This window comes from Apiospora aurea (genome assembly GCF_038362705.1).
Source record: "Apiospora aurea strain CBS 24483 chromosome Unknown utg000007l_segment0_segment0, whole genome shotgun sequence".
Lineage (NCBI taxonomy): Eukaryota > Fungi > Ascomycota > Sordariomycetes > Amphisphaeriales > Apiosporaceae > Apiospora > Apiospora aurea.
The window spans coordinates 150,894-177,259 of record NW_027117394.1 but is presented as its reverse complement, the minus strand read 5'-3'; the positions used below and the strand labels follow the sequence as shown (position 1 = coordinate 177,259).

Sequence of the window (26,366 nt, the reverse complement as noted above, 5' to 3'; positions counted from 1 at the left end):
AGGTAGTGTGTGTGGTGGTGATTGTGGTCTGGTGGTGTAGGGTAGGGTGGCAGTGGCAGAGAGGCAGAACTAGAACTGGACGGGACTGGACGTGGACTGGTCTTGCTTGAACCAAGTAGTTGGGGCGCACGCGGGGGTGGGATTTTCTGATTCAGACAGACAACTCCCAGCGCCCGTGGAAGGGGGAAGCCGTTTTTCGTCCAGAATATTGGAACAAAACTAAGGCCAAGGCCAATCAAGGCAATTGATTGCGACGAGTAACGAAGAAACCAGATAAGCGGAGAACCAGGCACAGAAAATAATTCTAATCTTCCAAGGCGTAGGCAGTCGGAAGGAGTACCTTCTCAAGCACGCACGCGCTCGCTCTCACTCTCTCGCTGTCTTGTCTTGTCTTGACTTGTCGCATCAACTCGAAGACGAAAGACAATTTGGAAGGTGGGAAACGTCCATGGATTGGCTGGATACGGACCTTCCAAGAGGGTGAGAGTGGGAGAGGGGAGGCAGCGGGAACGCGGCCACAAAACGAGAGACAGACCGACTCCGTCCATTCATTCCCCTTCCCGCAACCAAGCGAGCATGCACGCACTTGTCGATGCGAGACGACGGGGCCTCTGCTTTTCGGGGGCGGTATTGGCAACTTGACGTATGCAGATAATCACTGACTAGCTACATCCATATCCTTTTGCTACCCACGTAGCCTAGTACGTCAGGCAGTAGTACTAGCAGTAGCAGCAGCAGCATGGAGAGGCAGGCCAGGGCGGGTGCCAGGGAGACAGGCCAGGCGGTAGTGCCGTGTTGCGATATCAAATCAAAAGGCACACACAGACTGCCTCGACTGACGCCGTGGCCGCGAATTGAAGCCCCGTCCCAGGAGCAAAGCGGGTTCCCACGCCTGGCGATCTGCCCCCCTCTCATACGACTGGCTGGCTGCGCGGCATGCGTTGGGGGGTTTTTAATGGGCACTGCCCTGCCCTTGGCTTGGGGCTTACCAAGATCACTGAGCTCGGGTAAGAAGGGCAGATAGCTAGATAGATAGACAGACAGACAGATGCGTGCATGCAGCAGGCGCATGGCATGGCATGGCATGGCATGGCAGACCGCCAGCGCCATCGTCTGTCTATAGGTAGGTGATGTGACACGATCCATCCGACAGCTAACCTACCTCGTGATCCGAGCTGGATGCAGGAGGCATGGAATGCCATGCCAGGTACGTCAGGTAGACTGGTAGGTAGACGGACAAAGAGGAGACTAGACCCATGTGCGGCAATCCAACCGAAAGGGGTCGGAAACTCCAGACGAACAGTCAAAAACCGTTCAAGTACATAGCACAGCTTGTTGCCAGTCCCAGGTGCTAGAAGGGCCGAAGAACATAGTCTGGCCTCCGTAGGCGCAGCACTGGAGAGATTGGGGGATAGGATGGTAGTGCATGTGGTCTTTCGATACCATCGCATGTCACGCCTGCCTGCGACATCCGCCTTGTCCATGGGACACAGGCCGGACGGATTTTGGCTCGCCCTCAGCAACGTGATGTGCATACAATCTCAATCTCGTCTGGCTGGAGCTGGGAAGCGGGACCGGGTCGCGGAACTGACATCCCAGAATTGGCCTCGGCTTGGCCCTCTCGTACCATGGCTCATATCATGGCACTTGCGCACTGGGACAATTCGCTGGCTAGGCTGGCCCGGACGGACGAGCGTCATAGGAGCAAGGGTGTATGTATGGATGTTGTTATTGCGGCTTCTCAATCAACCCCGCCAACCCAAAGCCGCAAACAAGCCCCGGCCCAGCCGCGCCATGACAACAGCATTGTGGACTTCCCAAGCGTCGATGCGTCGGTGATGAGGATCAATTGCATTGGCCGTATCAGGGCGACAAAGGGTCGCGGGCCACTAGGTCCCGACGCCCAAACGCAATGCTCCTAGGTGACGGGAAACAAACAAGCAGCATGCGCCGGAGGATTGCTGGCTGGAGAGTCCAAGGAGAGCCCAAGGAGGTGGAGATGCAGAGCAGAGAGAAAGAAGATGGAGTCATGGGGGGAATGCATGTAGGTAGGTAGGTATACTCACTGAGGTGCAGGCCCTTCTGTGGTGATGATGGGCTTGAGGCCTTCCTTCTTGCGCTTCTTAAGAGAGGAGCCGTTGGCGCCGGCCATCAGCGGAGCTTCCCCAGCCGGGAGCGTCGTGGGCTGAGACAAAGGTGCTTCGGGGTTCATGGGCGAGGCGGTTGGGACCTTCTCCGACGCCGACGCCGAATTGGTCGACTGCTGGCCGTTCATGGTTGCTTGTGATTTCGAGAGGGCGTAGGTAGGAGGAGGAGGAGGAGGAGGAGGAGGATGTCGACGCTATGTTATTATGGAGTACTCGGTATCGATGCAAGAGGCAGTATATACTCGGAGGAATGTCAAAGAGGCTGGTCCTCGAATGTCGAGAGGAGAGTCAGCAGTGAATGGGTAGGTTGGTGTTGGTGCGGTCAATGGTCGCGCGTGCGAGATCCGGGGAGCGATAGGTGGGAAGACGATGATGCGCGCGGCTGCGGTTCGGCAGGTGCAATACGATGCGATGCGATGCGATGCGCTGGGATGCGACGCGACACAAGAGGATACAGTCTTCAGCTGGATACGGCACGATGATGATGCGCGCGATTCGATCGGAAGACAGCGGGGTTCTTTCAATTGGCCGACACTGTAGCTCTCGGCTCTTGTCTTGTTGTCTTGGTTCTTTCCTTCCGGTATTCGGGCGTGTCTCGTTCTAGACAAGCTCGAGAAAAAAAAAGGTGATGATGTCGTCAGATCGGGGAATTGGTTGGCTGGCTGGCGAGGGCAGGCAGGCCCGTCTAAGGTGGCAGGCGCGGTAATCACAAAAGAAGACAACAGAACTTTTCAAAATCCGGATCCAATCAATCGTCGACCGGTTGGTTAATGCATTAATCAATCAATCTGAGCAATTGCAATGACAAGAAAAGTGAGGGTGGTAGACGATGCTCTAGACTTCCAAGACTCGGAGGAAGCTATGAGAGGGAAAATGGCGGGGGAGGCTGACATGGACACTTGGAAGGGCAGAAGCTCAGAAGCTAGGGAGGGTCGAGCTGACTGGGACTGGACTGGACTCGATAAGCTTGAAAATGGCACTGCTGGGCGCTGGGCGCTGGGCATGCAGGCCAATTACCAGTTACCACCCAGCGATGCCCTACCGGTACCCCTACAGCGGAGGGGGCGAGGGGGCGGGTCGATCGTCTTGTGCAACCTAACCAAGCATCTTGTGAACGTCATGGCCCGCCTCGTCTCGTCTCTCTCTTCTGCAGTGGCCTGTTCCTTTCACTTTCTTCATCAATCTTCGCTGCCACGGCCAGGATAGGTGAGCTTCCCGGTTACATGAATCGCTTTCCTGGTATTGATGAGGTATCTACCTAACCTACAGTGCGGCTGGGCGGGCTGCCACTGGCACTGGACCGCCTTTGACCACCCACCGGTGCTCTGTCCACGGCAGGTCCCAACGCCAGTCCCCAGCGCCAGTCAGATCAGGATGTTCGTATGGGAAATTTCCAGGTTCCTCCATAGCCGCCATCAGTAACCAGCACATACGGGGCCTTCTTCTCGTGGTGTTGTGATTCGGGTTGGCGCTAGAATCGAGCTTGTGTGCCCTGCCGTTGACGAGAGGCCGACCTCGACCTCCTCGTCTGCTGGTCCCTCGACCGCATCCTTGTCTGCTACGCCTCCTTGGCTGCTTGGCCTCCCCCAAATCTGCCTTAACCCTTAGTGCCCCCTACTTTATTTCTCGACCTCCTCCAATGGCATCGCTCCAAACGAACACCTGCCTTCCACGACATGGTCAGGGCCTCTACTTTGGGCGCGCTCACAACCCCAACAGAATTCGCACTTTTAATATCTTCGTCCCGTCGAGACCTACACCAATATGTCGTGAAACTGGCCGTCGACTGCGGAGCTCCCGCATGGTGACCGCAATCATGATTGCCTATCTAACTGTCCCGGGATGGGCTTGACATGGTAATATCAAGGCCATCAATCACGCCCCGTGCCAGACTCAGAGTCATACCGTTCGGGTCTCTCTTGGTCCGACCGTCGCCAGGTCTGGCTATATGCGGTCCTTCCACAATAGGCAACCCGACTGGTGCCATGTTACTACATAAGGGAGGCAACATCCAAACACAGCGACCTCCTATCCATTTCACTGTGGCGATGTGGTTATCTCTACTCTGTCCCTCTCCCGGCTATGCAGAAGCGATGGGTGCGCGCGTGAATCAGATCGACGGCCCAGCCGAGCGAGCGAGTCCGGACGACTGGAGTCCCCTATCAGCTGCTCCCGAACGGATGACCTCGACGCCGACCCTCTTTCGTGTCATGAGCCCTCGACTACTTCAGAACTTCCACACCACCGAACATGTTGAGACGACGGGAATTACTGGCTGATAAGCTTTACTTACTAAAGTATGGTTATCGCTCTATGCACACTTACCTTCTCAGCTAGCCACCCGGTTGCCAATACATACGTCAACTCACGTACGCGCACACAGCGTAGCATCAACATGTCAGCTTGCATCAAGGTCGCACCAGCCAGAACATCCACAGTTGGGCTGCGCCCCCCCCATGCCAAGTACAATGGCGTCATTGTCGCCGAGCGCGGGGTTGGGATTTGATCCACCGACTTATACTTGTGGGCATGTACTTGACTGGCTCTTACACAAAAGCCCTTGCGCCAGGCCTCATCCGGAGATAGCTCAGATCAATACGGAGCTAGGTGAGCCTGACTAATCACTCAGCTCAAAGGGGCGACGGGATATATCCAACAACACCAGCTGAATATCGTGAAGTTTGTGGCAACCCAACTTTGTCAACTATACAACCCCGGAAGCTATGGCTTTGCCCTCAGTGAGATGACTTATCGAATGGTATATTGGTGACACCAGCACGTTCGTCAGTTTGTTTACTGGCCGTTCTGGTGAACTTGTTGGAATAGTTACAAATTACATGTATGCAGCGCAGAAGGTCGTCGGAAGTATAGGACACCTTCTCACACTTCTCTACTTCTTCCTTTCAACACCAAGCTTCCCTCTTCCCGGTGCGACTTTTGGTCGGCCTACCAAGCCACCATCCACCCTCCCTCCTCTACACCCCTTTGTCCCTCCAACTTCTCAACTTGGCCATCATCCCCCGTCCACCCCGGTGGTTTGCCAAACCACCAAACCAAAAATACCAAGGGTCAGCTTCGGTTTTACATTCGCAACAAGTTCTTGACTGCCAACCATCCTTTCCCCCATCCTCCCTACCCTCTTCTTGTTTGGCCAAGCCATCACAGCCTTCTTGGATGGTTTGCCCGAATTGCCCCTCTAAGGATGCTGAAAGCTTAACTTCATTCGATATTCGTTGACAGGAATCTGAATTGCGGGTTTGCCTTTTATATATATATTTATCAGAATCAAGATTATGATATCGACGGCATCATCGGCGAGCGAACACTCGAGTATGCGAGACAACTTCGGGGGATGTGTACAAAACAGCCGCCTAGTAACTACAAGATACTTACTCAAGGCATTTGTTTGGGGACGCGGAGAAGCGATCAGCCATTTCAAGGCATTCCCGTTCCTGCTTGACTTGGCCGTATCCCTTGCTCGGTTTTGTGTCACTTGCTGCTTCTGGCCTGCGCTGGTATGAGTCGAAAAGCAAAAGAACAAAAAAAGCAGTTCGTCAAAAGTACCCATCGAATTCTCTGCTCGGACACTCCAATCGTTCACCAGGATTGTAAAGGCAAGGCCATGGGTGTCACACATGCCACAGAATACACTGGGAAATACCGAGGCGTGCTTGTGGAGGCCGGCAACGCAGCTTTCGGTGCTCCCCAGTCCGTCCCCAAGAAGAAGATGAAGGGGCTCGGAGCTCAAACCTTTTGGGTGTTCTTGCTGCCCGTCTCTCCATCTATGCCCAATAAGCACAACCAGGCCAAAATTTCGCGGTTCTCAAAGCCTTCACCAGCGTGAAGCTTGTTATAATTGCTACCATAGGGAACCATGAATATCCCAGCCCCTTCCCTGACGGAATGATGGCAGAAAATGATGTACGGATCATGGAGCAAGTCATATTTCCAGGGAGTACTCTCATGCACGCTGGAACGTGTTATGTTACAGGTGGGCGAGTAGGTAGTGAATACTCATAGCTAAGTCCTGGCATTGAGTTGCAGTCGCAGGTCTGAAGGGGGGGTAATCTGGGGGCTTGCATAAAAGGAGCCATGATATGCGCCATGTGTCAAAGAACACTCGGCGATCAAAAAAGAAACCTCACGTGGATCACATCAAACTCGTGATATCCCCTGGAGCAAAAGTCCATATGTCCAGAAAGTGCAAAAAGAAAAAGAAAAAAAGAAAAGAAATCTAGCATCTCTTGGTTTCGATCCAAGGACCTCCGGGTTATGAGCCCGGCGCGCTTCCCCTGCGCCAAGATGCTCTTCTTCCTGAGCCAACCCTTGGGATGGTTAAATTCCACCTATTATGACTTTTATTGTCCTTCTGCGGCTTATGGACGGGGATGCTGGTCAGGCTGGTCCATGGGACCGGACCAACGGAGGGGAACCGTTGCCTAAATGACCGCCACAGATGATAACATCTAGATGGCGGCGACCTGAGGCTTGTCTCGAGCGATGTATCAGTAGCCATTTCCTGTAAAGCGTTTACTGCAAGGAAAGGGATGGGAGCCTGCGCAGGTTTATTACATCTTACTCCAGTTGGCTCATCGTAGTTCACCGAGTTGAAACAGGAACAGAACCTGTCGTTTGGAAGGGGGATCGGCCCGGAGATTTGTACGAAGGCATCACGTTATCGAGATGGATTATGCAGAATTCGCACGACAGCTAGACAAGGTGGTGACCGGCTCTACCTTGATATCAATGAGAATTATGTATTGTTCACGGTATCGCCGTCCAGTGGTGGTTCGGTCAGAAAAGGGCTTGATGTGTGACTAATAGCAGCATGAGGGCTGGGGGCTATCCCCGCCGATGGCTATGTCTAGCATCGCCTGTTCGCATCAAGCCATGCTCTGCCTGGGCAATCAGCAGAGTGTGAGGCTCAGACTGCAATAATATCCTTCTCAAGTGTATGGAGAAGAGGAGTATCGGGAGAAGAAGAGATCAGGAGCCGAACTGGAACGAATGGACATCAGAATACCATGCAGAAGCCTAGAGTATGAACATTCTCGGCCGCTATGTACACACATGCAGGCGACGCGGGTCTCCGGATTCCAGCAAGACCACATCATGGTAGCAATCCCTCCCCCGTCCTGGTGGCCGACTGTGAGAAGCTTCGGGCTACCGGTGAGACAGCGATGCCAGTCATGTCGACTGCCTAGAGATACTCCGGATGCCCGAGCCGCCAAGAGCGTGGATTCCTAGGTCAAGTCCTCAGCAACTGGACCTTTCGTGGGTCACACTGCCAGCCTGCGACGGAGCCGGATCCGGCAGTCTTGATTGGCTTACCAGATACCAATCCGCGTTCACTCTTGGCCGCCCTTCCTCTCCAATACATAGACCTCCACCCCCTCGTCCTCCGCCCCGACCCTCGGCAGCGGAACCCTCTTGACCACCCGATGCGACCACCCCTGCTCCCCTAGCAGCCCGAACAGCGCCTCCTCCGAAGCGTGCCGCGGCTTCGTCGCCAGGATGACGCGTGTCGCCGTGTTCGCATCGAGACTGTGACTATGCCGGTGCAGCGCGCTGAGCGTCCCGACGAGCGCGGGCAGCGAGTCGACGTTGTAGGTGCAGTCGCTCAGCACCACGACGTCCCACGCCCGCGCCGCGGCCAGGGGTCCGAACGCGCCCTGCCGGCCGTCGTCCCAGTCGAGGTTCTCGTACTGCAACTGTACCTGCTGCGCGCGAGGCTTCTCTTCGATTTCGTCCTCCTCGCCGTTCTCTTGCGCACCCACGTGCGTCCGCCTCCTCTCCAGGGCTCCTTCGGCCCGCGCAATGTTGGCCCGCGCGCGTTCCTCGGCCTCGTCGACGTCCGTCAGGAGGACGTGAGCCTCGACCAGGGACTGGCCCTGCGCCGCCGCCGTTTCCCAGATGATGCCGGCGACCGTGGTGCCCAGGATGCCGACGCCGCACCCGAGCTCGAGGACGTTGATGCGGTCGCGGCGTACGGGCAGGATATCGGCCATGACGGCCGCGGACCGGCACGAGTCGCTCAGGAACGACGCGGTGACGAGACCGGCATCCCAGATATGGCGCGCGATGCTCTCGCCAATGTCCTCGCCGAGCTCCAGACTGTGTTCGTCGTCGTTGGATGCATCATCGCCATCCGCTCGCTTGGGCAAAGGCAGCGTCCGTAACGAGACGGGCGCGCAGACGCGGTCGATCATGTCGACACTGACGGGCACGATCAGCTCCGTCTGTCCATCTTCGTACCCGTGCCTCCAGTACGGCCGGTTCGATGGGGTCTTGGACCGATCGCCGCTGCTACGGGCGAATATGCACACCGTCGTCTTCTCCCTGGGCAGCGGCTCCCGCAGGCGCAGCTGGGCCTTGAGGACGCGCATGCCCGCGCGCCACTGCAGCGGACTCGTTTGATCGGCCTGGCAGGCCAAGACACGGGCCCGAGAACCAGTCTTCAGCGTCGCGCCGAGGGCGAGGGGCTCGTCGGGCCCGAAGAAGGAGTCGCCGAGGTCGGTGGTGATGGTCAGGAGCACCGAGAGGACCTCTTCCCTCCGATTCGTCGTCTCCATCGACACGGGTCGGAGAAGTCGGATGTAATGCATTGTCTCTCAACCAATCCCGCCCGCCTGCCTGGGGAAGGACCAGGTCTGATCTGACGCACGACACCACCAAAAACAACCCTGACGTAAGTGGTGAGCGATGACGTAGATCGCGCTTACTCTTTCTTGCTCCTGGTATCTTGGCCAGGTCAGGTTGGCGGGCGTATAGTAGGCTCAGCCGTAGGTGGGAGCTCGTCAAACAAACAGCCACACGACACGGGGAAAGCGAAGAAAACCTGCCAAGCCAAGCCACTGGCCGTATCCCCTGGACCACGTGGCTGACGTTTCTTCACACCGCCGCCCTTTTCGTTCAATCGTTTGCTGACGCCGTCCCTCAAAGGAGTTTGGCGATAACCCGTCGCTCCGTTAGTATTTCGAAACGAAGTCGGTCGAAGGAGCCTGTAGTTCCGCATCATCGGCACAGAAGCCGATGCTTCCCAGTTCGAGGGCGGGGAAAAACGGTGTACTAGCACCCCGCGCTTACGGGAGGCACACAGTAGGGTGGTCTCAGGGCATTCTAGAGCAACGCGGGAGGCGCTAGCTGGGCGGTTCATCTCGCTCGAAAAAGCACGCCCGAATCGACACCAAGTTGCTTTTTGGGGCAGATTGTGATGGGGGAGAGTGACGGTGTGAATGGACAGCGCCCGCGTAGATCCTCGAAGCTGCTGGGCCCAGCACTCTGGTAACACGTCTTTAGTCGCCAGTGTAAAGACAACGAGGAGGAACTTGATTGTAAGATCTGAATAGATTTCCAAGTAAAATAAAGGTAATTCTCACCTGGGGATATATAGAAGTATGGTATGTATATATGGTAACGTGTTGGAAAGCGCTTCATGTAGTAAACAGCCCGCTCCTCGTGATGCTCAATCCGAGTTCGTAACAAACGCCAGCCAACCATTCGAGCCTGAGCCCTTTCGCTTCCTTGTAAAGCAACACAACAACGCGCATAGTTGACGGACCTTCCTCTCATCAGACGTGCTCGTATTTCTCTTCGGAGATCCAGCATGACACTGCTTCACCAACAATCAGTCGCTCCAATCCCACTTGGACGTCTCGACCAGATCCATCGCCCGCCTCAGCACGTCGCGATCCTTCTGAAACGTCAACTTTTCAAGCGCCGCCTCGCACTCGAAAAACGCCGGCGCGAAGTGCACTTCGGGCTCTCCCGGCTCGTAATCCTCCTCATCTCCGTCCCCATTCCCGTCCACCCTACCCATCCCCGGCCGCAGCACCTCCGCGACAAACCACCAGACCAACTTGACCCCTTCCCCTTCGCCCTGCCCCAGATCCCGTACCTCGAGCATGAACGGCTCGGTCAGGTCGGGGTACGTCCGCGCGAAATCTTTCACATCGGCCGCCTCGAGTACCGACGGCGCCCGTGTCGGCATCGTCACCGGCCGCAGCCGGCACGCGTACCCGGACTCCTCGCGCACCTCGCGCACGGCGGCGGCCTGGCGGGTCTCGCGGCAGTTGCGGCGGCCCTTGGGGGAGGAGCCACTGGTCCTTGGCCATGTAGTGCAGCAGGCAGACCGTTTTGTTGTTCGTGTTTGTGTCGTTGACAGTAGCGACGGCGGCGGATCTGATGGTGGTGGTGGTGGTGGTGGTGGTGTCGACCCCCGAGTCCGAGTCGGACGACGCCGATGCTGGAGACGGAGACGGAGAAGGGGGAGAGGCCGATCCCGACAGGTCGAACAGGATGGCGCCGCACGACTCGACGAACATCTCGGCCGGGTAGACCTTGGTGTCCCACATGTAGGCAGCCATGGTTGCGCTGCCCCAATGCAGTCAGCAGGTATGTATGCCGACCACCCGTATCCCAGCTATGTGGGTTTCTCGTAAGCAAATTGCAGCTTTTGGCTGCGCCTAGCCGTCGGGCGTATATGCGCGCGCGCGCGCGACGAGTGATACGACACCGAGTGGGTTATCACGGTGATGCAGCAGCAGCACCGGGGGAAAAGGAGCATATGTGGTGTGCGTGTGTGTGTGTGTGTGTGTGTAAGTCCGCTTTTGATAATGCAAGTAGGGGATGACGGACGAGGTGAGTCAAACCCCAATATATTTTGACAGATGACCCTCCCCCCGGGGGAAGGAAGCACGACACCGTCCGTGGCCGTTGCCTACTTGCAACTGCCACAACTGCACGCGCTGTTGGGACGCTGCGGCTCTTGTCCCCAATCCGTCCTGCTGCAGCTGTTTGGTGGTGTTGGGGGTTTCCTAGTCCCGGGATTCCGACGGAAGGGGGACCTATCGAAAGCCTCGGCTTCGGCGGCAACCAACGGTATACGAATCAAAACGGACGTTGGTGATGGATGACGAGACGACGATTGAGAAAACAGCACATTATGAAAATCCGCACAGATAAGACACCAAGAGAATTTTAGCAACCTACCATTCTTCACCCAGGCAAATGCCGCGCGCCCACGGCTTTTATGTAAAACGCTGGATTGGGGGGGGTGGGCAAGGCAAGGCAAGGCAAGGCAAGACAAGGCTCGCTCGTTCGGGTTGCTCATTTCGAGTCCGAAAGCTTTTACCTGCTAGACCCCTGGATTGCTTCTTCCGCAGCAGACTACTGGCTATCTTGAGGCTCACAGGCTCACGTCCCGTCTTACTTACATGGCTAGTTGGAAAATCAGAACAAGCAGAGACAGGAGGACGGCCACGGGTTGGGCGCCCGCAAGGGTCTTCTCTCTCTGCCTATCCAATCTGGGGGTCACCCGGCATGCCAACTGACAGGCCGCTGCTCCCCATTCGTCACGGCTCGCAAAGATACGCAGGGCTAGTATGTTCAGATTCCATAATGGACCCCCCCGCGCTTCTTCGCGAATCCTTCCATGCCGTTGTCGTTTTCTGTCGGATCTGTCAGATTTCCAGGACCAGGACCAGGGCCAGGACCAGGGGTCTATCGCAGTCTTATTGTCACTGCACCCGTCGATGCGCGGGGGTGACCGATCAATTGAACAGGGACTTGATGTGCCGTCGGCATTGTACCGGTATGGACAATGGCCACATGGTCCAGCGACGAGCCAAACAGAGTCGAGCGTCTTCGAAACCGGGCAGCACCGAGGTCGCACAGGCAAGGGAAATCTGTCATCTCGGCTCAGGTTTTGATCATGATATGCATGTCTGTCGTTAGATCCCTTTTGGGGAATGCGCGCGACGGAACAGACAAACAAAAGTGCAGCGGAAGACCGGGGGGCGGATGCGAGCACGGAGTAGTTGGAAGCAGCCGAAGCAGCAGCAGCAGCAGCAAGCAGGCAAGTGAATGATGGGATTGGCAGATCCATGTGCTTTGCTGACCAACCCTTCCTTCCGGGACCCAACCAACGGGATTGCGCTGGGTTGTGAGGTTACATTTGCCCAGAAAGAAGCATATCCACGGAACGGAGAATAGACGTGGAGTACAGCACAGTCGAAAGCAGCAGATTGCGAATCGGGACAGTCGAACCGGGGGGCCGGAAGATCGTCAAAGCAGCAGCAGAAGAAGAAGGAGAAAAGAAGAAGAAGAAGAAGAAGAAAAAAAAAACCGACTGACCCAGAAACCCCGTCCTGCTGCAGAAAGCATCTCGCTTTCCCACGATCTCACCTACATGGAATGTAATCAATGTACTCACAGACTCACAGGGGTTCCTTCTAATCTGCCCTCGCTATCATATCATCCATCATGCATGTGAGCGGATGCAGTCATGCTGCCATTTTACCCCGGATAGTGAGCACAACTAGAACACTTGCCATCAGCAGTGGCTTACATGTATGCTCGCGCAGAGTAAATGAAACAATCCCAAGTACGTAAAGACAATCTCATACCAAGAAGAAGTGCCCATCAATATTGCTTCTTCCCCCGGATCGTCCGACCCACAGGCGCCGACATGCACATGAACCAGTCTATTCATCAATAGTTTCGTGGCTAGTGAGCCAGTCCCCTTGACGACCGTAAATGACGGTGAAGATATGCAGAAGCGGCTGCTTGTTTCGAGTGCAAATACACGCCACAAAAAGGCCCAAGGTGAGGAGGAGAGGAGGCGGCGGATAAATGAGGATATGCGATGTCTGAGGTTGGGTCTTGCGTTGCGTCTTGTCTCCTCCCACCGAGGCAGGCAGGTAGGCAGGCCAGGGCGAACGAAACCCGCTTGCTTGATGGCCAGCCCCCCCCCTCCCTCCCCTGCATAGCGTGAAGTGAAGCCTATCAATGCCAGCTAGGATTGTCAAGCGTTGATTGATGATATGGGAGATACGGCGGTGGACATGGGGACGGATGAGACTTGAGTGGTAGAATGAAGCGAAACGAGATGTGATGTGAACGGTGAGCGACCAGTCAACCAGTGGCTTGCAACGGCGTTGATAGCCGCCGGTGGTGTTGGCTGCGTGCCCAAGGTTAGCAGCAAGTCCTCAAACCGGGGAGCCCCTCTCTGGGCGCTGCTGGGTAAACCCCAACGACGGTGGGATGGCGGGGTCGTCGGTCGGGGGCGGCCAGAACCTGGAGACAGCAGCGACATCTCCGGAGTGAGGGGTGATAAGGATATCGCATTTCATCCCATCGTCATGACTGCCGTTTGCCTGCATCCGTCGTCAGATGCGTGCATCCTCGCATCTTCAGTCCCGTATCTTTTAATCTTTGTGGTTCTGTTTCCTCCTCCTGCAATGACGCAGGTAGACTCTGAGCGGGCAGCTATATGTGCTCCACTGGAGCAACAGCAAGCAAGCCTGCAAGGCAAAGCAGGCAGTAAGTGTGCGAGCATCGATGATCGAGAGGGTGTAGACAGGCACGACAACGGTGGAACACGTGAAAGTGGATTACTACACACCACCCCCTTCACCGTTGGATTGGAGGGGGAGGGCATGTCTCTACCCTCCGTCATACTGTCTTGGACAAGGTGATCAAGTGACAAGCGCCTCTCCCGGAGCGTGATCACGAAACGTGGGGGGAGGGGAAGGTGGTGGTGTTCGAGAGAGGTGTGAGACAGCAGATAGATAGACAGACAGTAACCCAAAATCGGGTGGCAGGTGGTTATCTAAGACAAGATGAGACAGACGAAGATAGCGCCGCCGTCACTTGACCGAGGCTGGCTTTCTCTGTCTATATCTAGACGGGATGTTCGTACAGTAGTAAATAAATGACCGCGTCTGGTGGTTGCAGAGTCGCAACGGCTTCGCAGCCAGTGCCATTGGGGGTGGGGTCGGTTCACCCACCAGTTCGAGGAGGCTCGAAGTCATGCGGGACGAGTTTGGTATGGCTGCATAGCAACCATCGCTAATCCAGACTACTCTGGCCCAAGAACCGAGTGTGAAACAGTCAATGAAGAGAAGATCGCAATGCCGTTTGTTTGCTAGCGACACACTACCTACCTACCTCCTAGGTATGGCGACTTGAGGCGGGGTGGCGTCGAGCCAAGCTTTCAACGAACGACGCCCGTCGACGTCGTCAAGGGAGGCAGGCAGATAGGCAAGTATACTCTGATGGGGACTACATACGGGATGCAACACCCATTGCATGTACGGTCCCCCAATGGCGCGAGCTGCCCTTTCCAGCACTGATCACAGTAGCGCTTTGAGACGGACTTACCTCTCTCCTCTTTCTTCATGGCGCGGCGACGGGCAAGTATCGCATCATAGGGTCACAGATCACAGCGGTCAGCAGGGCGGGCTTGAAGTCAATCCCCGTGGCTGGCGAAGGAAGCGGGATTCCACCTACGTATCACCCTCTCTGCCTGCCTGGCCTTGCTGGATTGCCGGAGAGAAGACGTAAGCACGCCTCGATCGTCCGTTGAATCCTAGGTGCCCGTAGTAGCAGAGCCTGTAGGCAGTCGCTAGGAAACCCAATGGGCCAAGCCGCAATGCCCGTAGATAGGCGAAGATGGCGACGATGACGAACGCCACACAGCCGCCGGTGCTGCCTACTGTAGATCAGGACTCTCCCAGGCTGTCGGGCACGCACCAGAGTGACTCGTGATGGGGACTGTGGCAGGAAACGGAGCCAACTCTATATTAACGCATAGAGCGGTAATTCTTCCCTACCGTAATACAGGTGGCTGTCCTACTGTAATGATGCTCTACATACGGTACGATGCAATGCTCAGGGGCATCGGCTTTACCAGAACGCGGATGGTGGCGTTTCCGTTTCCCCGGCAGCAGCAGGAGAAAGAAGGAGGCTTGAGAGAGACTGGGAGACTGGAGCTATGGCGGTGGGGGTTCCGATCAACATCCCCATTCCCCCAAGAAAGTCGCCGGGCAACTCCCGCCTGCCTCCCCGGCGAGCCTCCTGGGGGCAGCAAATTGGCGGTAAGAAGCACGGTCGGCCAGGGTGCGACTCCGAGGGGAAAGAGAGAGAGGGAGAGGGAGGAGAAGTCGGGTTCAATTGCGATGATGCCGGGATATCCAGACCCAGGGCCCGGGCGAAATGACACTGCACTAGTCAGTCGCCTGGACGAGGGATCATGGGCATCAATCAACTAAGGAGCACACCTGTCCAGGCAGACTGATGACGCCAGCCCCGGCAATTGGGCTCCCGAAAAATCCAGCAGGCAGCAAGAGCCAACAGAGCGAATGATACATGTCCTCTGCATGATCACGTTTGGAATCAATGGGTGGCACAAGAGTTGAGAAAGGGCCTAATATATGCATTATACCTGCCTGCCTGCCGTATGCCGTGTCCGCTCCGCTGCTCTGCCATCTGCCTGCGTGCATGTCTCATGCCTCACCATGGGGATATATATATATATATATATATATATATATTAATAGAGCATTATCGATAAACTAGGGGCGAGCTGGAAAGGGTGGGTTCTGGGAAACTGGAACTCTGAAACGTGCAGGCGGACGGCACTTGGGCTGGCTACTGGCCGATCATCATTGATTGCGATACCTACCCGCCTGTCGCCTGGCTCTGGGCACATGGGCTGGTTTCAATTGATTGCGAGCGGAAGATGCGACGAACGATGATTAACGAGACAAGCGCGCCATCCTGCTTTCTGTGGCTGCGATATGTAATGCAATCAATTCCACCGCAAGGCGTGCAAACAATGCTGTTGATTGATGCTGCTCTCGTAGTGTGCAGTGTATGTACATCGTATCGTAGCGTCGCAGTTGGTAGCGAAAACAAGCAAAAGAAGAGTGCTAGGAGCCTAGCAGCCTAGGAGGCTACATACCATGCTAAGAATAATCCGGAGCATGGCGATAACGACACACCCCCCTTCCTCCACTGCCGTTGTTGTTGTTAGCTCGGGATGGCTACTTATACAAACGACGCCCGGGATCCAAGGTATTTGTGGGATGCCCGGCTTTGTACAGTACAAATCGGCGGCGAGAGAAGGACTTCTGGGCCGATCAATTGGCAGCGCCTAAACCGCTTCGGGGCCAATCTGTTATCTGCTCCATGGGCAGATCGAGGCAGCGCTGCGCTTCATTCCTCTGTCAGGCAGGCAGGCAGGCAGGCAGGCAGGCAGTCCTTGTCAGTCCGTCCCTACCAATTGCCCAATGGCCCAGACTAGTAGGCAGTAAACATCTACCCCTCGACGCCGTCGTCGTCCATCGTCTTCCCTCTTGGCCGGGTTTCCCTCCTCTTCCCTGTCCTGCCTTGCCCACCTACTGAGGCACTTACACTTACGATACACGCATCGTATGACTCACTGGCCTTCTGGGCTTCTTCCATCCCGATTAGCCCCGGCCGCCTGCGCTGCAAGGACCCTGAAAATGAGACCCTTCGGCCCAACAGCGGCAGCAATCGAGGTGAATTGACCCGACGAGCGGATCTGGTTCAGGAGATTCGAAACGCCAGCCAAAGCCACCGCTCCGACCAGGACAGTCCATGCACTCCAGGCAGTCCAGACTCACGAACTGAGAAGCAATTGGACTCGTCCGGGCTCCCTCGGCGCCCTTCTGCTCGGCCAATTGCCCCCGCTGATTGGCCAATTGGCACTCTATTCTGCCGAGCCGGGTCGCTGCCATTCGCCTCTTGTTCGCGATCGTGGGATGGAAATCTCCTCATCATCATATCATCCAACTCATCAATCGATTTTTTTTGGCCTTGTTTTGCTCGGCCTTTTTCTTCTCTTTTGCCCATCGATGAGGAACCCCACCAGGAGCCTGAGAGACTGGCGGTGCGTCGGGACAACAGAACAGCGCACGCCTCACTTATTTCGCGTACCTGACTCTCTCACCCTCAACAGTCTTCGTGATATTTGTACCACTGGCGAGCAAGTACTTGCGTTAGGTCGGGCTTCTAGCTGGCTGAGGACGGGGCTAATGTATCAATCGATTCGTTGAGTTATCGCTTGCTTACCCACGAGCAAGGAAGGTCTGGTTGTTGTTGCTGTCGTACTTCGCCAATTGGCTTTTCTCTCCTTGTGTCGCGCCGTAGGGTGATTCCAAACAAGGCACCGACCCAATGGCGACAGACTGTAGATCAACATGAACGCGTACCTGCCATTGGGAACAGGGCTTCAAGGTGCAATGGTAATGCAGACGCAACGCGAAAACACTGGACAAGACGCCTCGAGACCAGCGCACAGCCCAAAATGCGATATGCTCGTTCGCCCGTGTCCGTTTTGCCCATTTCCACTTCCATGCGTTGTCAGGGTTTGGTAGGGGTGTCGTATTTGCTGCTGCTGCTGCTGCTCGGTATCAGAATCTGTGTTCCTCAGTAATTGGGCGCAGGCGAGTCCTGAGTCCTATGTAATGATGGGATGAGGTCCCGATTCCAACCCAATTCCAGACTGCTAGTCCTATGAGATGACAGCCGCATGACGACGCAGCACCAGAAAGCAATTGACACGACAGACACAGCTGGACAGCGGTGCGTGCTGCACTGCGCAACGGCATGTTGTCCATCCAAATGAGTGCCAATGTTTTGATTTCCGTTTTTCCTTCTACGGCCCCAGCACATAATACATCTACGCCGATCCAGCCATAGAACAAAGCCAAGCTTCTGTCGCATTTCGCCCCCTATTCGCTGACGGCTGACGGGACGTTTTTGGGCAATCGGTCGCCAAAGTCGTGGTTAACGGCGATACGGCGGTAACGTCCGAGTCCCCCTTAGATGGCCTCAAACTCAATCGGCTCGTTAAAGGCCGGCCTACATACTCCCTACCTCCCGAATTGACTGATTGACTTGATTCTTCCGCAGGTATCTCTGTGAGTGAATATGTACATGGGCTGTGCCTAACCTAATAGCAGGCTGCAATTGACCACATATGCCTGCCTGCTGACTCGTCACATTGCCTCCCGTCGTCGTAAGTGTCTTGCCTGGCTTGTGGCTGGTTTCGGGTGTTGTGAATATGCAAGTCATAAGTCCCTGGGCGTGTTCACGCGTTCTGGGGCAAACCGCACCCACCTGCGTGCAGTTAGTTCTTCGAGCGTGCATCGTCATTGTCACTTTTTTTTTTTTTTTTTTTTTACGAGACAGGTTGGATTGGAAGTCAAGTGTGTGTGTGTGTGTGACTCTGGACACCGGGCAGATAGGGCCAATTCGCCGTCGTGATTGGTGCCAGGCCATGCTTCAGGCCGACAGACACAAGGTGTGACAAATCTTCATGGCAGTGCCTACCGGGCGCCAATCCTCGGACTCTGGAATGGACTGGACTCAACTGAATTGATCATTGTTGAAGAGATGCACCCGATTATAGCAAGCAAGCAGTGTACTTGAGGCAACGTACTGAATGTTTTCCCCATGCCAGGCCATGCTAACAACGCCGCTACCCACTTTCACATCCTTACCCACAGATGATCCACGCGAGGAAGTCTACGGCAAGGCGGGGGTGGTGTGTGAGTGTGTGCACTGCACTGCACTCCTGTGTAGAGGTGTGTTTGTGTGAAGGACTGAGAGTGAGTGAATGAGCGAGTGAGTGAGTGCGCATCACACGCCCACGGTTTCTGAGACAGACCCCCCTCTCGTTTGGCCGAACGTCCTGATTTGATGCCGCCCTCAGCTTTGCGCAATTGATCCAATGATCACGAACACCCGCGTCTTGTCTTGTTGATTGTTGTTGTTATCTCGTGAACGTGAACGCAGCACAAGCATTGCATTGCGGACGGTGATTGATCATCATCATCATCATCATCATCAACTCGGCCACCACCCAACCAACGCCCGGCTCAATTCCAGCTCGGCATTGGTTCCTTCGTCCTCACAAGCCCTGCCTGCTGACTGCAAGCGGCGAACATGGCAAGCAATAACGCAGCATAGAATGCGGTTTGCTCCTCTCCCCCCTCATGGCAGTGCTCACTCGCACTTGTGTTGCTCCGGCTCCGTCTCACTCTGTCACTATCGCATTCCAGTCGGCGATAACCCGCACGCTGGGCAGAGCGAGCGAGTGAGCAGGAGGGAAGAGACGGAGCGAGAGAGAGAGGGGGGGGGCGTGCGTCCAGCCAGCATGGACGACGGCTGCTGATGGGCGCTTCGGATTGGCCTCCGTGGTTGGCTGAGAGCCAGTGTAGCGGGCGCCACGAGGACACAGCAAAGTATACCTGCACTCGCGGTACATGACGTTACAACCGCTCTCTGCTATTTTAATCGCCTACCTACATAGCCGTGACTACACCTACAGTATTACCGTTTGCCCTGTAGGCTGTGGCAGCACAGCATGACTCTATCCCACTCCAGCAATCCCAATTGAGCCCAGTGCCCAGAGAAGAAGTGCCAAGGCCTCATGGGCAGTCGATCCCTGCGCCCACACAACCGCACTACCCTCGGCCGCGTCTGCCCTGCCTTATGATCGGGGTGTGACTGACTGAGCTACGGACTGAATGACTGACTAACACGAACTTGCCCTCCCTACCCAATATCCTAACCTGCTTCTTCCAGACATACTAACTAGGTGGGTAATCTCTGATGTCTGTCTGCCTCCGACAACTGCTATCGGAGAACTGGTGCTTGATGGTTTGCGCGTGCGTTTAGAAGCTGGGGGACTGTGGGAGGGTGAGGGTGACTCCCTCGACGACACACACCACCACCGCATGCACACACCACCACCGCATGCATATCCATCAATACCTCCACCGTCCATGATCCGACCAAGTGAAGTGTGATATAATGTATGTGTGTGTGTGTGTACATGCCCAAGTATGCATCTTCGGCCTGTTGATAGTTCTTGACCACCTTCAGGTTTCCCGATGGCTTTTGCTCTGCTTTGCTTCCATGCGTGCTTCGGGCTGCCTCGTCTTCTCGCCCAATGCGACTCCTCATTGGTCTGGTCACCCCCTTCTTCGCCCTTCACTTTCCCTCCCTCCTCTATCTCTCCTTATTACACTTGACCACCAGCTCGTTCTAATCTGTCTGCCTGTCTTTCGGTCAGTCTATCTGCCTGACTATAGGTTATTTAGAATAAGACGCCCTTCCTCTACAGCTACTCCTCTTCGGCTTCCCCTCTCTTTCGAACTTCGACTTCTTCCGTCTCCCCCTCCCTCTCTCATCTATCAACCTATCTACCTGCTCAGCTACTGTATCACCCAATCAAGACGACCAGTGTCTGCTGACCTGGAACGAGTGATACATACACCTACGAACTCTCTCGTGTCTACAATCAAATTGCCCGCCACTTGACTTGGAAGGGCTATTCCCGTGTAGTGTCCTCTCCCGAACCAGGCCTTTCCGCTGTCTATAGATAGCATTCGAGTGTCATCCATCAACTCTTGTTGCTGTTGACTTTTACTTACTTCTTGCGCCGGGCACTTACACGTCCTCTTATACGCCCAAAGCCCACGCCCGCCCCAATCGCACCCCGCACTAAGCGCTGCTGGCGTTATCGATTCCCAGGCCCTACCGCCTAATTCCCTACCACAGCGTCCCTACAGCGTCCCTACAGCGTACGCCTACAGCGCCCCAACCCCGTCACTCCGTCTTCTCCAGTGCCAATACAGCGTCAGCATCACTGGCACCAGCCAACGACATCCACCGGCATTGACGCATTGGGCATAACAAATAAAAGCAATTCCATTAAGCGGAAGAAGGCCCTCCCTCCCCCCCAGCCGCTCTCTCGCTCACTCAATTCATACCCAAGCCAAGGCCCGATCATAAGTACATGCATATTCAAGTATAGTGTGTCGTGTACTTGCGCCAGACTTTACTTATTTCCCTGCTTTTTCTGCCTGATCTGTCTTGCTGTTCATGTTCCGTTCAGCTGCCTGCCTGCCTGCCTGCGCCTGCCTCTGTCGTTCGCCCGAAAGAAGCAGCAGCAGCCAGACAGACGTGCAGCCGCCCAGTTGGTTCGGTCACGACACAGCCTGGGCCGGGTTTCAATTAGACAAACAATCCAGCAGAGACAGCATACATACGGTACGGCATCGCATCACATCACATCCTCACAATCGAATTGGCATCTGACCACCAACCGATTCTCTCTTATTAATACTGTGGAAGTACCAAGGCTCTACTTCCAACAGAAGAGAGAGACATCGAACAACTGTTTGCTGTTCTGTTTTCGTCTTTTTCTTCCCGCAGCATTCTTGGGGGGCGCTGTTCGCCTTCTCTACCAACTCTGGCCAGGCATTGGTTGCCTATTGCGGTCGCAAGTGTCCCCAATCCACACCCCCCGACAGACTGCTGGACCGGACATAACACACAACGCATCCTACGACCGTATAAGTCGGCTTGTCATCTGCCCAATTCGCATTGGAAATTGGAATTGGATTCCAGGACAAGGAAAGCCAGGCAAAGGCCATCAATCCAACTCAACTCTGCCCAAAAAAAACAACAAAAAAAACCAATTGGCCCAACACCGCCACTCTTAGTCTTTGGCTACGGAACCAAATAGAAGACGTCGACGAACGCCCAAAAAAAAGGCCGAGGATCCCGCCTTCTCGTTCAATTGAGAGGATCAAGCAAGCAGAAAAGCTGGCTGTAACTGTGACTCAATTGACCCGATTTGTCAATTGACTCAATTCGCGGTGTCTGCCTGGCATTTCGCCACCCTGTCTTCGCAAGAGTCACTTCCTTCACCCAGCGTCCTTCCCTCCTGTCTGTCGCCCACTGCCTGCCTGTCCGTCGCCTACACCACTGTCGCTACATATACTCCCACCCCCTCCCACTTATACTTCCCAAGGTGCACTGACTGTACTTGTCTGTCTCACCCTTTCCGATTGTCCCTTCTCCACACACAAGTACCGCCGTCCACAAGGTACTTGGCCGTCAAAGGGGTCCATCCTCCACTCTTCCTCACCCCCCATCCCATACCCAGACCATTACCCATACCCATACCCAGACCCAGACCCATCCATCTGCCACTACCGCTATTAGGAGGTCAGGGTAGATAGAGGTGTGTGTTAGATGGCTGACAAACCGCCGGCCTCGACTAATACAACAAGACGCCCTCCCACCACGTTCGATGGTTATAACCTGAACTCAATGGCTTCTGCTTCTTCGCAATTCCCTTCCTCTGCTTCCTCTTTGCCCTTTGCATCCATCTCTAGCAATAGCAGCAACCGAAACAACAACAACAACAACAACAACAAGACACACCAACACTACCAACATCCACAACACCACCAGCCCATGTTCGCTAACATGGCCGTTGCCACTACGCCTACATCGCAGAACAAGGAGCCCAAGAAGCCCTTCGACATCAGCAACCTCATGTCGCCCCCGAGCTACCTCCCTACGAGTCCTTCGCCCAGTCCACCATGGCCAAGTCGACCAACCATGTCACCTCTGACGTGCGCAAGGTCCCCGGACCCAATGCGCCCATCTCGCCGCCCATCTCCCCCGAGACTCGCATGCATGACAACGCCTTCAGCCCGTCCGTGTCGCCCAAGACGACCAACACGCCCTGCAAAGATCCCATCCTGTACCCGACACGACATGATCTTCTCATCAATTCGCCACCCCAACGACCGCTCTTCGCTCCCGACGAGTCGGTGGCCGCCCAACGCATTGTCGATGAACATGTACATGCGCGCTCCCAGGCCCTCTTCCGACAGGCCTCGCCGCCGCAACGGGAAGACTACGAGCTGGCGCTGTTCTTCAAGTCGCAGGTCATGAAGAAGTTCCAGGAGAACCCCGGGGCTGGCTCCAAAGAGAACGGGCACAGCTGCTCGAGGACAGGAGGGCCGGGGCACGACACAACCAGTTCCGGCTGCACCCCATTCTGGCGGCCAAGCCCCAGCCCATTCGCCACCACATCCAGCGCGTCGTCAAGCCGGCCGCCCCCAAGGCTGTCAAGGCAGCATCCCAGCATGTCAAGTCGGCACCCCAGCATTCTCATCAGCATCAGCAGCCGCAGCCGCAGCCGCAACAGCAGCAACAGCCACCTGCTCCTGCTCCTCGCCCCATCCGGTCCAACCCGCCCCCTATCCGTGCGGTCCCTGCCCAGCCTGCCCGGGTCCCCAAGAGCCCTACTCCTGACGCTTCCGCACGGAGGATCGTGGCCCCCAACCGCGAGGACAAGGACTTCCTGTCGCTGCCGGACATCTGCCCGCCCCTGAGCACGCTGCCGGCGTCCAAGTCCAACAGCATGAAAGTCGACTGGAAGGGCGCGCCCATTGACCTGAGCGCCGACCCGCACCGCGACCTGCTGCACCCGGACGAGCTCGCCCTCGCGGCCAACCTGCGCCTGGACTGCGCGACGTACCTGACCAGCAAGCGCCGCATGTTCATGAAGCGCCTCGACTGCCTCCGCATCGGCAAGGAGTTCCGCAAGACGGACGCCCAGCAGGCCTGCAAGATCGACGTCAACAAGGCGTCCAAGCTGTGGACCGCGTTCGACAAGGTCGGCTGGCTCGAGAAGCACCACGTCGCCCCGTACGTGTAGAGGAGCGTCTCCACGGACAAGCGGCCCATCAGGCGTGTGACGGGCTCTACAGCGCACTACGATTTCTTACGGTTTAACGACAGCGACTATTTGCTCTTTTATTTCTTCTCTTATGAACTCGACTCATACGATGCATTGCGATTGGTTAATATCATCATATCGGCGGCGACGCCGAGAGGCTGGGCGCCGGTTAGCGATCTTGATCCTTTACACACACCATTGTTCGATCTCTCGACTTGCGGTCGAGTTCCTCTCTTCCACGGCATTTTGGGTTTCTTTCTGCTTTCTTGGTTTACCCCGGATACACACGATACATACAGCAAGCATCAGGGTTCGACTACCATTGTGATACCCGGAGTGCGATTCCCTCCACGCTCCACTCCAACTCTCCTACCCATCATCCATTTTCAGGTTTCTCTCTCATACGGACTTGGCCAGGGATATTGGTCTTTTACATTTTTCCTTTGTCGTTACTACGGCCACTTACACAGAGTCGAGAGGGATATCAGTGTTGCATTTGTTCGGCGTTTTTCGGCCAGTCTCCCTCCTTATCTCGCAATGCGCGAGTAAGCGATCGGCAGAGCCGAGCCTTCATTTTTTTTTTCCTTGATAATTTGATGGTCACTTACATGGAAGAGGTTCAGATACCCTCGGACCCCCCAGCTTTGATTGACGGGCGGGGTGGTTTTATTTCCCCATAGCGAGTTTCGATGGCGGGACGTACCGCAGACGGCGATTTCCCATAAAGGGAGTCGGTCCTCTCTGCCTGGTACGGGATGGATAGAATATATTTTACAGGATCATGTTAGCGACGGGCTTCTATGCCATATACTGTGATTGGCAGATCTACATACACGTAGCGAGCTTTACGCAAAGCAAATTGAAGAGAAACTTGATCCCATATTTTACCTACGGAATGCCCACATTCACCACAAGGACCCATACATAACCGATCGACTATTTTGCTTACTTTACCCCAGTGGGTTGTCCACGCCGTTGCCGCTGCCATCTAGTGTCGAATGTCTCAGAATGCATGGTAGTGTACCGTACCCGTGCCGTCCGTCCGTCGGTTGGCTAACCTAGTGTCTGTTGCTGTGTTCGGGGTCCCGCGATTTCACATGCCAAAAACCCAATACGGCGGTTCTGCCATCTCAATTCTGTTTTGTTCGTTCGGCGTTTGCTCGGGTTTTTTTTTTTTTTTTTTTTTTTTTGCAGCAGCAGCAGCAGCAGCAGCGTGCGCCGGCCGCCCTTGCTTTAGCGTTTCGCGCCATGGCAGGGCGCACCATTTAGCTGCTGATCATCCCAATATGCATCAGCGCTGCTTTGCCCCCGGCCCCTGATAGGGTCGCAGCCGTTCGCTTCCCCAGATCTGCCTTATCGGTGAGTGGCTTTTGGTTATCGATAGGACGGCGTCGGGTGCAAGCGAGAGTGGCATCCCTGTGCGTGTGTGTGTGTGTGTGTGTGTGCTGTCCCGCTCGTTCGTTTTTGATGTTTCTGTTTCTGCTTAGACAGCAGCGTAGCAATCGATGTACATGCCCATTCTGAGTACATTCGGGGATCCCTTTCTCGTTTTGGCGAGATTGACGATAGCCACGGCGATTTTGAGTACGGGGGTGCATGACCAGCATGTCTTCCCCTTTTTATTGACAACATCACTTCATATGCAGGTTGTCGCCGTTCACGCAGTACGTTTTCAGCTGTACGGACACCTCGAGTTTCTTTTTCCTCTGGCCTCTCGTTCGTTTTTGTCTCCGACGGAGAGACCGAAACACTGTCAAAACTGTAAGTCTCAATGCAATCCACTGGGACTTGTGAGTAACGTGGCTTCTTTTTTTTTCTTCTTTTTTTTCTGCACGGAATCCTGCCTAGGTTTCTGGATCCTGCATGAGAAAACAAGAAAGTACAAAGACACAATATGCCGTCTCAGCCCCGTCATCTTTTCTGCTTCTGTTTCCGGTTCATGCGGTTCATGCGACCGCGTTCCCCATGCTTTACTTTTTCCAATGGGAAATCTCTGTTTGCGGTTCTGAGTCTTATCGAATTTTGACTTTTTCAGGCGTGCGTGTTGCTGCTGTTGGCGAATGCGAACAGCCGTTCATGCAGTGCAGGTGTGGTGGCTTGCTTCACCCTACCCTAAGCTGTGGGTGTGTTGCGTTTAGTGCTTACAGCCAGCCCCTAGCGGGGGAGCAAAGCGAATTCCAGCGTGTGCCCCCCTAAATCCATCCTCCCCAGCCCATTTACTCAAACCTAGATGGACCACCTGTGCGAAACTGGTGAGAAAGAGGGCGGTATGACGGGATATGGTGCCGACGCTGATGCTGAAGCTGACCGATGGATTCACTGATGGGAATCTGGGATCCAGCGGCGCTGGCGGCGGATCGAGCGCGTGCGCGCAAAACAGAATCGAAGTATCATCCACTACATTCAATTGGCTTTTGGGGTTGGGGCGTTGACGTCTAACCCAATTGGCCGGCCATCACCATTCGTGAAGAGCCCGGTGGTTGTCATTGTTGCCAGTCACTTGCTATTACGTTACAGGCCCGGGGATCGCTGATGTCGATGTGAATCGATCCGTTATGCCAAAGTAAAAGTGACCCCCCCCTCCCCCGCCCTACTGGCATGGCGCCTTAATGGATGACGAGCGCAAGGAATCCGAGACTCACCCAATCGGGGAGCGTTTTCGGAACTGAGCCGGCTTGGCCTCGACTACGTGACTGGTGAGGCTGTTAGAGTTTCCTGACAAGCAGCGCACCCGACGCAAGCATGCCCGCGCCGCGGAGGTCCTCCGAAAAGCTATTGTTGCTTTCTGGTCTTGCCATCGGCCTCCGGGTTTCGGGGGACTGCAACGTAACGTAACGTGAATCTTTTGTTTGACGGCTTCC

The 26,366-nt window shown here is 55.3% G+C and overlaps 6 protein-coding genes across 6 annotated transcripts; 3 read left to right on the top strand and 3 right to left on the bottom strand.

The window, feature by feature from the left end:
* Positions 1-2,062: 2,062 nt before the first annotated feature.
* PG986_010361 (serine/threonine protein kinase- CMGC group) lies at positions 2,063-2,275 on the bottom strand (the record flags this gene model as incomplete). The annotated part of the gene is made up of 1 exon (XM_066846583.1): positions 2,063-2,275. One exon carries the CDS (start codon positions 2,273-2,275, stop codon positions 2,063-2,065), a length of 213 nt encoding a protein of 70 aa, XP_066696074.1.
* Positions 2,276-4,000: 1,725 nt separating this feature from the next.
* PG986_010360 (uncharacterized protein) lies at positions 4,001-4,426 on the top strand (the record flags this gene model as incomplete). Its single annotated transcript, XM_066846582.1, has 1 exon — positions 4,001-4,426. One exon carries the CDS (start codon positions 4,001-4,003, stop codon positions 4,424-4,426), a length of 426 nt encoding a protein of 141 aa, XP_066696073.1.
* Positions 4,427-5,769: 1,343 nt separating this feature from the next.
* On the top strand, positions 5,770-5,991 carry PG986_010359 (uncharacterized protein; the record flags this gene model as incomplete). The annotated part of the gene is made up of 1 exon (XM_066846581.1): positions 5,770-5,991. The coding sequence occupies one exon, from the start codon at positions 5,770-5,772 to the stop codon at positions 5,989-5,991; it is 222 nt and encodes a 73-aa protein (XP_066696072.1).
* A 1,504-nt stretch (positions 5,992-7,495) lies between these two features.
* PG986_010358 (uncharacterized protein) lies at positions 7,496-8,752 on the bottom strand (the record flags this gene model as incomplete). Its single annotated transcript, XM_066846580.1, has 1 exon — positions 7,496-8,752. One exon carries the CDS (start codon positions 8,750-8,752, stop codon positions 7,496-7,498), a length of 1,257 nt encoding a protein of 418 aa, XP_066696071.1.
* Positions 8,753-9,774: 1,022 nt separating this feature from the next.
* On the bottom strand, positions 9,775-10,513 carry PG986_010357 (uncharacterized protein; the record flags this gene model as incomplete). Its single annotated transcript, XM_066846579.1, has 2 exons — positions 9,775-10,230; positions 10,280-10,513. 2 exons carry the CDS (start codon positions 10,511-10,513, stop codon positions 9,775-9,777), a joined length of 690 nt encoding a protein of 229 aa, XP_066696070.1.
* An 11,844-nt stretch (positions 10,514-22,357) lies between these two features.
* PG986_010356 (uncharacterized protein) lies at positions 22,358-23,484 on the top strand (the record flags this gene model as incomplete). Its single annotated transcript, XM_066846578.1, has 2 exons — positions 22,358-22,708; positions 22,765-23,484. The coding sequence occupies 2 exons, from the start codon at positions 22,358-22,360 to the stop codon at positions 23,482-23,484; spliced, it is 1,071 nt and encodes a 356-aa protein (XP_066696069.1).
* Between the last annotated feature and the right edge of the window lie 2,882 nt (positions 23,485-26,366).